Source organism: Psammomys obesus, unplaced genomic scaffold (genome assembly GCF_907164565.1).
Source record: "Psammomys obesus unplaced genomic scaffold, mPsaObe1.curated_primary_1811, whole genome shotgun sequence".
NCBI classification, from domain to species: Eukaryota; Metazoa; Chordata; class Mammalia; order Rodentia; family Muridae; genus Psammomys; species Psammomys obesus.
This window is the reverse complement of record NW_026592118.1, coordinates 14,100,714-14,112,949: the sequence shown is the minus strand read 5'-3', so window position 1 is coordinate 14,112,949 and position 12,236 is coordinate 14,100,714. Positions and strand designations below refer to the sequence as shown.

Here is a 12,236-nt window from a genome sequence, read left to right as displayed (position 1 = left end):
CCTTCCTTCCTTCCTTCCTTCCTTCCTTCCTTCCTTCCTTCCTTCCTCCTCTTGTTTGTCTATCTGACTCTCTCTGTTTTTGTCTCTCTCTTTTTTTTTTTTTTTTTTTTTCTTTTCTCTGGTACTTTTGATTGAATCCGAAGCCCTGCACAGGTTAGGTGAGTGGTCTCTCATTGACATAAACATTTCGAGGTTTTTCTATTTCAAGACTACTCCTTACTATGTAGTCCAAGCAGGTTTTGAACTAGTTTGTGTAGCTCAAACTAGCTTCAAATTTATGGTCTTACCTTGGCCTCCGCTCTGCTGGGATTACCATTGCACTGTGTTTGCTGGGATTACCATTGCACTGTGTGTGTGTGTGTGTGTGTGTGTGTGTGTGTGTGTGTGTGTGTGGTGTTTGTTGTATGAGACAGTGTTCTTCTCTATAGCCCACTCTGTCCTGGAACCTGAAGTAGCCCTGCCTCAGCCTCCTGAGTGCTGGGGTTGCCCACATTGTCATTCGGAAAGTATCATTTTAGAAATAATGATTTGCCCCATGATGTTACAGTTTTTGTTATCTACTGATTTTTCAACAATGTGAATTATGTGGCTAAAACTTTTATATTAATGCAGAAAGGCAGCTAGTCGAATAGTCACATTTTATAGTCTCATGGTGACATGTGAATGAATTGCTGAGATCTTCCCTTTGGAATGAAGCTAGGAGCCTATAGTTATGTTTCACATGTGATTGCATGTTTTTATCCTGAACATGAGTGTTTTTAGAGAGAGCACTTGCTGTATAGGATGACAGTTCATTTGGTTTCTGAGGCCAGAACTGTGTTTCATTCACCAACTCTTTGTAAAGTACCCTTATGTTCCAGACACAGCAAGAGGCACACAGATGTTAACCATTGCTTGAAACAGGCTAATTACAAGCTCTTTATTACTTTTTGTCTGTTTACTTATTTTCATTACTATTTAGAACAGATCAGATGTATGTAGTGAATACTGTATATTTATATTTAAAAGAACATACTGTTGTATGTCAAATACATTGTTTTAAATTAGAAATATTACTCCACTAAATTAAAACTATGCATAATGACCTGATTTCTGCTTTCCACTTCTTGACCGATGAACAGTTGTAGAATTAAATGTAACATATACCTGAAATTCAAGACTTTTCAGAAATCTTAAATAAAGATAAGTGGAGCTGAAGAAAATACCTACCAAGGAAATGCTACCAACAGGAAAGACTGCTCTTTAAACTATAGTTTACTGCCTCTTGATAGGTTCAAGTCCTCATTGTCTTAAGGAAATACTGAATATCATTTCAATAGAGCAAACCCATTTTGTGCATTGCTTTCATTTTTGCACACAAAATGTTATAATTTATTGTACTAGTTAATAACTATAGCATTGTGAAGTAATACTTATCAGGTTTTAGGTATAGAAAGGAAGGTAAGACAATGCTTTCTTTTGTTCAGTTGGCTTTCATTGTCTTTAAGAGTCTAATTGTGAAGCAAATGAGAAAACAGACATAATGACCTATTTTTAAGGTTTTTTCTTTTATTATTGTTATTAATTATTAGCATTTATTAAAATTTATTCAATTTATATCCCAGCTGTGGCCCCCTCCCTGGTCTCCTCTTTCTTCTACTCTCCATTTTTCTTCTCCCCCTATGACTCTCCCCTATTCCACTGATATGGGAGGTCTTCCTCTCCAGAGGGCCTCTGAAAGACCACTGATCAAGTTATTGAAGCAGAGGCTAAGACTTATAGCCAAACTTTGGGCAGAATGCATGGAATTTTATGAAAGAAGGGGAAGATAGAAAGACCTGGAGGGGACAGGAGCTCCAAAAGAAGACCAACAGAGCCAAAAAAACCGAGCCCTGGGTTTCCAGAAAAGAATGATACCCCAACCAAGGACAATGCATGGAGAGGACCTAAAACCCTGGCTCAGATGTCGCCCATTGACTCACTCTCTGAGTAGGGTCCCTAGTAAGCGGAGCAGGGGCTGTCTCTGACATGGACTCAATGGCAAGCTCTCAGATCACCTCTCCCTGGCGGGGAAGAGGGATGTACAGCCTTGCCAGGCCAGAGGAAGATAATATTTTCAAGGTTTTAGAAGAGTCTTTTTAAATGAGAATGAGTGTTTATCTACCCACACATTGTTTTCTGATGGAATAAGAACAGTTCTTGTTTGTGGTTAGTGCTTGTCTCTTATCTGAAATGGGACCAGAAGAATATTTTCAGATTTTGTAATAATTACAAATTGAGCATCTCTAATAAAAAAAAATTTGAAATCTTGAGTATATTGGACAGCATTTCAGGTTTTTAAAATTAGGAATGTACAGCCTGTACTATATTCATTATGTCATATTCTTCCTAGATACTCTGATTTTAAATTCCTATTTAAATCTGACCTTAGAGAGGCTAAATGACTTGCTTTAGTCTCACATATCAGTAACTGGTAGAAGCAGGTCCTGTTTAATGTTATTTTTTTTTTTAAACTGTGTTTATTTCTCAGTTTTTCTCTTAACCTGGCTACTCTCTTAACCTATTTATCACACAAATAATAGAGACTCTGTTATTTTAACAAGCTTCATAGCACAAGAACTCTATTCTTAACCTTCTAAGCTAATTTGGCTTCTTCCCAGTGTATATCCCAGAGATACTTACACTTTGTAGCTTCCCTTCTTACAGCTCCTTTCTCTTGATGGCCCTTGGACCTCTCCCATAGCTGAATCCCCTATTTTTTCCTCTAACTCCTCCTCCCCTGGCTGGCAGTAAGTCCAGCCCTATTCTCCACTGCTCAGTGATTGCCTGTAAACTGCTTTATTGGCATGCCAGGGGACATTTGGGGAGCAGTGTTCACACACTATTGAGACAGGAGATTCTCAGAACAAGGATTGCAAACATATATTGGGGGAGATGCAGAAATTAACATTTTAATTACACAATAACCTTAAGCCTATAAGGCCTCAAAGTTCTTAAATTTTTATGTAATTGCCTATTTTGGATCTTTTATTGATGTTTTTGTTTAATATGCACATCACTTAATATGTCCCTAGCTAGTCTCCAACTCCTAGGCAGTTCAGCCTTAGGTCCAAGCAGCTAGTACTACAGGCATGTACTACTATGTCCTGTTTATTTTTATATTACAGTTATTTGAAATAGTAGCTTTTCCCCAATTATACATGAGTTAAAAGTATGGACACATTTTCTTATAGAATTCAAAGCATTTTAATCACCTTCTTTCCCCTGTTTGATAATTCTTTCACATAATGTATGAATTCAGAATTTGTATCATTTGTGATACGGAAATTAGTGTAGGTATGCTGAATCTTATTTGTAAAAATTAAAGATATAGATAAGAATAAACATTGCTTTTCTTTTTTTTTTTTTTTTAGTTACAACATTATAAAGAAAACTTAACTGCTCTTCTGTAGTTTATAAAGATTCTTTGTTTTGTTCTTAAGTTGAACCATGTCATTATTGAACAGACTTTGAATAGTTATTTCATAAACAATATATGTAACAAGTACAATGGAATGGTTTTAGATTAGAAAATTTGATATTAAAGTTTAGAATCTATTAGTTATTTGTGTAAATTGTTTTTTTAATCACTGTGTTCTCTACTAATTAATTATATTAGAGTATTAACTCCAACTGAAGAAAGATAATTCTCCATCAAATGAATGATTTACAAAATAAAATAATTTTCCCTGTATATGTTTATAAACAGCAGACTAGAATGGGCTTAAAAAGCTTGATTGTAGGCTGGATGGTTGTGGTGGTGTGCACTTTTAGTGCCAACACTCAGGACGCAGAGGCAGGTGGATCTCTATGAGTTCAAGGCCAGCCTGTTCTACAGGGGGAATTCCAGGATGGCCAGGGCTACACAGAGAAACCCTGTTTCAAAAACAGACAAACAAATAAACAAAAGGTCATTTCTTAAGCTTTAGTTAGTTAGTCAGTCTTTCCTACTTTTGTGCCTTAGAGGTAAAATAAGAGATACCTACCTTAGGGTTTTTTGTTTGTTTTGTTTTTTGGCTTTTTGAGACACCCCCCCTCCCCCATCTCTCTCTCTGTCTGTCGCTGTCTCTATCTCTATCTCTCTCTTATGTAGCTTTGGCAGTCCTGGAACTCACTCTGTAGACTAGGCTGGCCTTGAACTCATGAAGTTCCACCTGCCTCTGCCTCCTGAGTGCTGGAATTAAAGGTGCGTGCTACCATTCCCAGCTTTCTACCGTGGAATTGTGAAGATTAAACAAACTATTCATATAGAAAGTTAGTTTGGTGCATAGTGCTCAATTTTAAATATATTGTTAGATCATTACCAAAAAAAAAAACAAAACAAAAAAAAAAAAACCTTGCTTTTTGGATACTTGTACTGTAAGAAATTCTATTTTGACTTCTACAGTAAACAATGTTGGCCAGCCATTCACTGACTTGTGTGCCTTAGTAATCCTTGTGACACTCTAGTTTTTTTTCCCTAAAGAATGTTAGATTCAGAAAACTTCTTTTTTTTCTTTCCTTCTTTAATATACTGGAATTGAACCCAGGGACTCAAGCATGCCAAGCCCACAATCTCAGCTGAGCTATATCTCCAGAAACTTCTCTTTTGATCATGAATGTGTAGTGTATTTCCAAGAAGAATATAAAAAGCTACTTTTTGTTTGTTTGTTTGTTTTTAGGTACACTTTTACATTGTATTGGTACCTTTATTAAGGTACCAATTTTTATTAAATGCTTTCTTCACTTATTTTATTTACCATTGTTTCAGTATAACTGGTTGTCACTGTACTTTGCTAATTAAGATGGTTCTTAACTCTTTTGTTCCCATTTCTTTTACACAGGTTTTGTGGATGCACTTAGATGTTTGCAATGAGCACTGTGGCTGGCATGCCCCAGTATTCTGGATACCAATGCATAGGACTCCATAGTAATCGAATTTACCAGAGGCGAACGTCATGAGCATAGCGATCCCATTGGGGGTTGACACAACAGAAACATCATACTTGGAAATGGCTGCAGGCTCAGAGTAAGTTTTAAATACAGGTATTTTAGATATAGAAAGGCAAAATATTTCATGCAGTTGTTATATCCAAATAGTGATTATTTACATGTGTCATTTGTACTCTCAGAAGTTAAAAAGGCAAAAATTCCTTTAAGATTATTTTTATAAATAACCTTTGTTCTAAAATTCTGTCTTTTAGGAATTTTTTTCTTTGTATTTTCCCCTTGCAGTACTTCACTATTTAAAGAAAATGGTTTTTCTTTTATGTTACATAAAAGTATATGTTTCTTAGGCATAATTTTTCCTGAGAAGAGAACACAAAGTTTAAATGGTACTAGTTTTTGTTTTGTGACAACCACCAGAACTTTTGTGGTTTAATTATCAAACTTTTAAACTCTCCGTTTTTACATAAGACCTTGAGGCTTAAAAAGACTGGTAACACATTTATTTCCCATTTTACAGAAATATTTTGATACTGTTTTCCTAATATATTTAAAAATAATTAGCATGTTGCTTCCTTTTCATTTCTAATTCACTGTCAAAAGAGACCAAAGGATTATTATGTAAGTTGTTAGATGTTGATGGGTATTGTGGATGTATGTCTGAAGCCCTAGCTATTTTATACTCAGAGAGGAGGATTGCCTGGTCCAGCCTGGTCTACCTAACTACATTGTCTCAGAAAAAAAAAAAAAGGTGGTCAAGGAGATGTGTCTGAGATTCTCCTTTTCTGTACATTTGTTTAATAACTGTATATGAATTGATACTTACTTCACAATCAAGTATTTAACATTTTTTATTATACTAATGTAGTGAGTATATAATTTTAAATTATGTTTGATTTTTAAGGAAAATTGGATAGCTGAAATGAAGTCACTAATAAAGTAATTTAAAATGTAGAACGTGCTCAGTGTTTAAGGTTTAAGTGCTCAGTGTTTAATACTAGATCATATTTAGTAAGGCCAAAGAAGATTTGTTACATTAGGCATAATTATCCTGTCAGTACTTTTTGGATCTGCAAACAAATGTTTTCATAAACTCTGGTATTTCCATTCCCAGTAATATTTATTATATCTCTCACACAAGTGTCATTCCATTAAATCTATGTTTTTGTTATGTATTTGTTATTCTGTCAGCATTACACTTGGAAAAAAAACATCATCTCATTTTATTCTTCTTGTGTTTTATTTCTTATTCCCTATTACCTTGCTACAAAATATATACTACAATAAGATTCTGTTTCAAGATCTTAAGTTTATGAAAAAAAGTACTTGTAAATATTTCACGGTCACATTTAAATAAAGTCATTCTGTTGACACATGCCTATTATAACCCAGCACTCAGGAAGTAGGGGTAAGAGGATTTCTGTAAATTCAAAGCCAACTTGGTCTACATATAAATTACAGGCCAGTCAGTATTACATAGGGAGACATTGTCTCTAAAAACAAAGCAAGGCAAGCAAGGAAACAAAATCCAAAGAAAACAAAAAGTAGTACAGCTTTTTAAAAATAGGATTTTATATGTGTTTGTATGTACATAGTATGCTTGCATGAACCTTGGGACATCAGAAGAGGAGGTAAGATCTTAAACTGGACTTAGAGGCTATTGTGAACCCTCATGGGTACTGTGAACAAAATCTGTGTCCAGTGCTCTTTACTGCTGAAGTATCTTTCCAGTCCCATTCACAACTGTCTACTATAAGTAATACTAATATTAACAAACACAAAGCTTAGATTTTGGTGACTAGAAATGAAGTTGAAGGCAGCTACTTGAGACTCACTACCAGTCCCAGTGCAGGCTGACATAGTGACTACCTTGGCTTTCTTACTGATCCCTGATATAACTCTTGATCCAGGTTTTAAAAATAGAAAAAGTAGTATTATATTTAAAGGAAAAAAAATGTAAAAAAAAAAAAAAAAAGATGTCAAAAAAAATCCTACTGGTCAGCAATATATATATATATATATATTTTTTTTTTTTTTTAATTAGGAAGCTATGGTTCCCCACTCAGTGCTTTAACTAGCTGTATGTCCCTAATTGCAGATAGTATAATTTTATAGACAAACAATATAGACAAACAATTCAAGAGGCAGCATATACTGGATTATTATAAGCATTCCATACAAGCTGTGTGGGAAGTTTTCTTAGAGACTATGATTACAAAGGTGTTATATAAAATTTAACCTATTGTTAAGAACATTTTGGTCAGTTGGGAAGTTATAACTTCAGACCAGAGCTGTTAAATAGGAACTTAGTGTGAGTAGCATAAATAAAAAAAAATTTAGTAACGTTATTTTTTTGTTGTTTGGGTTTTTTGTTTGTTTATTTGTTTGTTTGTTTTTGAAGCAAGGGCTTCTTTATGTAGCCTTTGTTGTCCTGGGAACTTGCTATGTAGACCAGGCTAGCTTTGAACTGAGTTGTGGGATCAAAAGTGTGTGCCACAATACCTGGCAAGAGTTCATTGTTTCTTAAATATACAATATTTGTTATACATTTTTATTAAGTAAATATATCTAAAATATTATTTCAACACATAATCAGGATAAAGCTATTAATGAGATTTTTATTCCTTTCATTATCCTTTTTTTGAACTCTGTGGATTTTGTTCTTACAACATATGCCAATGCAAATGGTCATTAATCCATGTGTCAGGTGACTACTGAACTAATAAATAAAGCACCTCTAGACAAATAAGATAATAGATCTCAAAGGAAAAAGACTAGGCTAGTGGAGGAAGCTCTGCTTGCTGGGCTAATAGTCCATCCTAGCCCTTTCTGCATGAGAGGTAAGATGGGAGTTCTGAGTCTCCCTCTATTACAGATTGAAGAAGCCAAAGTCATAGAGCAGACAAGTGGCAGCAGCAGGGCCTGATGAGTTTGAGGGTTCTCCTGTCACTGGCTGTTGGTAACACTGAAGCAGTGGCTTATGGAGTGTAAGCGCTGTGGTTTGGCTGTTTGTTCATGTAGGAGTCCTGCTCTAGCAGCAGTAGACTCAGTACAATGAATTACTGAGGAAAGTAGTCTCGGTCTTGTAATAAGACAGAAAGTTGAACAAAATGAGAAAATTCTCAGCTTTTTGCTAGAATTTCATTTTATTATTTGTTTACAATTTGGTTTCTCAAGAAAGGGTTTCTTTGTGTAGCCCTGATTGGCCTAGACTCTCTCTGTCGACCAAGCTGGCTTTGAACTCACAGAGATCTGCCTGCCTCTACCTTCCAGAGTGCTGGCCTGCCACTACCCAGCATTTTATTTATTTTTCAAAAACATTTTATTTTTACTTTTAATTATATGTGGGTGTTTGTGCTTGCATGTGGGCATTTGCACATGAGGGAAATGCCTGCAGGTGCTGGAAACATCTGATGCCCTGGAGCTGGAGTCGCTCATCATGGAGGAGTCACCTGATAAGGGTGCTTGGGAACCGAATTTGAGTCATCTTGAAGACCAGCCAGTGCTATTGATCACTAAGCCATCTCTAGCCCATTTTATCCTATAATAGAATGTCTTCTGTTCTTTCTGTACTTATCTTCATTACTCCAGCCATCTCAATCATGCATTTTATCATGCATAAGCAAATAAAATGAAATAAAAGCACAGAAGGGAAGTACTGCTGCAGCTAAAAGTAGGAGGAGGTACAAATGGGAAGTATTTGGTTCCCCTGCCTTTTGGTCTTAAAAAAAAAAAAAAAAGACTTTTTCTTCTCAGACACTGGAATTTTGAGTATTAGCATTGTGTCTTTTAATTACTATTATGTAATATCTTCAGTGATGTTTGTTACAAATCATAATGAGCTGTTATTCCTGTTTTTTTGTTTAATGAAATGAACAGTTAAAAAATATGACATGTATAAGTTAGAAATTAATTACTGGGGCAGAGAGATGGCTCAGCAGTTAAAAGCACATTCTGTTCCTGCAGAGGACCCAAGTTTGCTCCCCAGTCTCCACATCAGTGCCTCACAACTGCTTGTAACTCCAGCTCCAGGGGATCTGATACTTCTGGCCTCTAGGTACCCAAAGTCCTGTCACACATACCCCCACAGACACATAGACACATATTTTAAAATAATAAAGATAAATTAAAAAGAAAATTAATCTGGAGGACTACGCATCCTGTGTCCAGTAATCCAGTAATCAAAGCTGAATAATGTGACAAGGAGCACTAAACCAAGATAGCTAAGTTTCCTTCTGCCTTCTTCAGTCACTAACATGGCTGTAAGCCCTTGCAGCCAATAGTTATTTTAGAAATTGTTGTCCTTATTTGCAGAAAGAAATTTGAAATCTTGGTAGATAAAACTTTCTCAAAATTTGAGACTCAATTTTATTTGTTTGTTTGCTTGCTTTGCTGTAATATGTGTCTTTCCAGTATCACTAGAGCCACCTGCTGACAGAATTCATTAATTTGTTGATGCTTGAATATTCTGAGTTTAAATTTGTATAATTTAAGGTACTAAATGTTTTGTCTATAATGAAATGATTGCAGTGTATTTGATCCATTCTCCACCAACACCTGTTTTCTGATTCTTTAGATTTTTTTTTCTTACATTTTCATTTATTTTGGGTGTGCAGACTGTGGGTACACCCATGACATGGTATTTGTATAGAGGTCAGAGAACAACTTATAGGAACTGATTGTTTTCTTGTATTACCCAACTTGGGGGGTAGGATGTGGAAAAAAGAATGCTAGCTGCTCTTCCAGAGGACCAGATTTTGGTTCCTAGCACCCACATCAGTTGGCTTAAACTGCTTGTAAGCCTATTACTGTTTAATAACTTAAGAGTACTTAATTTATAGGTATAATTAACACTAGTAAATTTTATAGGAATGGTGGGGACAGTGTAGTTTTGTTTATTGTTTACTTAAACTTTATTTACCTGTATTTTATGTGCATTGGTGTTCTGCATGCATGTATGTCTATGTGAGTGTTAAATCATGGAGTTACAGTTATAAGCTGCCATGTGTTGCTGGGATTTTAACCTGGGTCCTCTGGAAAAAACAGTTAGTGCCCTTAACTGCTGGGCCATCTCTCCAGCCCCAGGGACAGTATAGTTTGATGGGAAGAATGCTGGACCAATTTAAGAGAGCTAGACTTTAGTATTCTTTCTTTCTCCAGATAGCATGGTGGAGCTGGAAGATAGCCTATCAGTAAAGCGCACTGGCTGTTAGAGTCCCTGACCCTGATCCCACCACCACCTTTGCAGCTCACAGATGCAAATAACTCTCGTCCAGGGAACTGACACCCTCTTCCGACATCAGCTGCCAGACATGCTTATGGTACTCAGACATACATACAGGCAAAGTACCCATTCACATTTAACAACAAAAAACTTTCCATGTTTTTAGGACATTGTTTTACAGAGTCATTCTATGGTGTGGTATCCACTGCCTTTATTGGTAGGGTTAGAACTTGAGAGTTTGTAACACTTAGAAAAGATAGATCTCCCTTCATCAGTCTAACCTCTGGTCTTTAAAGTTCCTCCTAGAACTGCAACTGAACAATACTTAGGAACAAAGAGACTACCATCCTGACCAGTTCTTGTCCTAGTACCCGTACCCCTAGGCCTCGGCCCCTAAACAGTCATGATAGCCTTGTGATAGCATTATATCGGCAGTCCATTACTACAAGTTCTAGCCCAAGACAGTGCTGCCTTCAGTCTCCAAGTCATCTGAGAGAAAGGAAACCACACCCTGAAACTCCCTTAGGGCCAGATGCAGACTGGCCTGACCACACACTTTTATTTTTTATTATGCTTACTTTGCTTACCAAAGTTTAACTATAGCATTTCACCTTCTCCAGGCCCTAGTACCACCCCAAGGATTAGAGGTAGGCCTGTGTGGCTCAACTGTGTTAACCCCTCATGTTATTTTTATTTATCTTACATTTCTACAGTTCCTTGGTCACTTTCTGAAAATGTAGGTCTGTACAGATTCTTAGATCCTTGCATTACTTTCCTTTGTATTAGCTTTCTTGACACATACAATTTGGCTTTTGCTTTTGATAATGCCACTGTCACGTTAAATCTGCTGCCTGGTTTTCTCATATGGGGGAATACTGGGGGTTGACTCCAGGGCTTCACTTCTGCTAAGCCTGTGATCTGTTGCTGAGCAACAACTCCAGCCCTGTATTGTCTGGTCATGTGACAGGATAAAATATTTCTTTTATTTTCTATTATGATAAAAATATTTTTTAATCCACCTTTAGGTATACAGTTTCAATTGTCATTAAGTGTAGACAGGATGTTGAACAGCTGTCACCAGTTTCTAAATGTTTTCCTCACCCTAAACAAAAACTTCATTAAGTAATAATCTTTCTTTCTCTTTATTTATTCTCAGCACTTTGTAAATTGTATTTGGTTTCTGTCTCTGCCTATTCTGGGTTTCTCTTATAAGTGGGATTATAAAATGTTTATTTTCTTGTTCCTGCCTTATTTTACTAGTATAATTCTTAAAAACTGTGTGTGCGTGAGTACATGGTCATGTGCTCATGAGTGCAGCTGCCCCTCAGAAGCCAGAGGAGGGTATCAGACACCCCTGGAACTAGAGTGACAGGTGGTTTTAAGCCAACTGATGTGGGTGCTGGGAACCAAACTCTGTTCTCTTGGAAGCAAGCACTCTTCCTGCCCCCTTTAATCTAGGTAAATTGAATACTTTCAAAATTTATTTTTAAATTTTTTGAGATTATAAAATAAATCATTTCCTTTTTCCCTTCTCGAAACTTTCCCGCATACTCCTATCTCTTGCTCCTTTTTGTATTCTTGGCCTCTTTCTATTAATTGTGATGTGTGTGCGTGTGCGTGTGTGCGCATGCGCGCGCTTTTACGTACATAAATAGAACCTACTCAGTCTAAAAATGCTACTTGTATGTGTGTTTTCAGGTTGACCTTTTGGTATTGGATAACCAATTAATGTACTCTTTGTTAAGGAAGACTATTTCCTGCTCTCAGCATGTCTTAGTTGCCTGTAGTTCTTTGAGTAGGGTTGAAGTATTGGTCTTTCCTCCATCTACTTTGGCATGTCTGTTCTTGTTCTTGTCCTTGTTCACTCATGTTTAGGTGTTCAACTTGGTGAGACCTTACAGGTGTAGCTTCTGACATTACTTGGAGACACTGTCTCAGCAAACTCGGACCCTCTGGCTCTTACAGTCTTTGCACCTTCTCTTCCTCAATGTTCCCTGAGCCTTATGTGGGGAAGTTGTTTTGTAGATGTGTCCATTGCAACTGGGCTCCACAACTCTGCGTTTTGATT

General features: G+C 36.4%; 1 protein-coding gene across 1 annotated transcript in view; it reads left to right on the top strand.

Annotated features, from left to right (window-relative positions):
* Kmt2e (lysine methyltransferase 2E (inactive)) overlaps positions 1-12,236 on the top strand; it is a 69,958-nt gene that overhangs the window by 12,791 nt on the left and 44,931 nt on the right. Inside the window, 1 exon segment of the mRNA XM_055612686.1 lies at positions 4,842-5,026. Within this exon segment, the coding sequence (XP_055468661.1) occupies positions 4,956-5,026 (71 nt within the window). The 5' untranslated portion in view covers positions 4,842-4,955.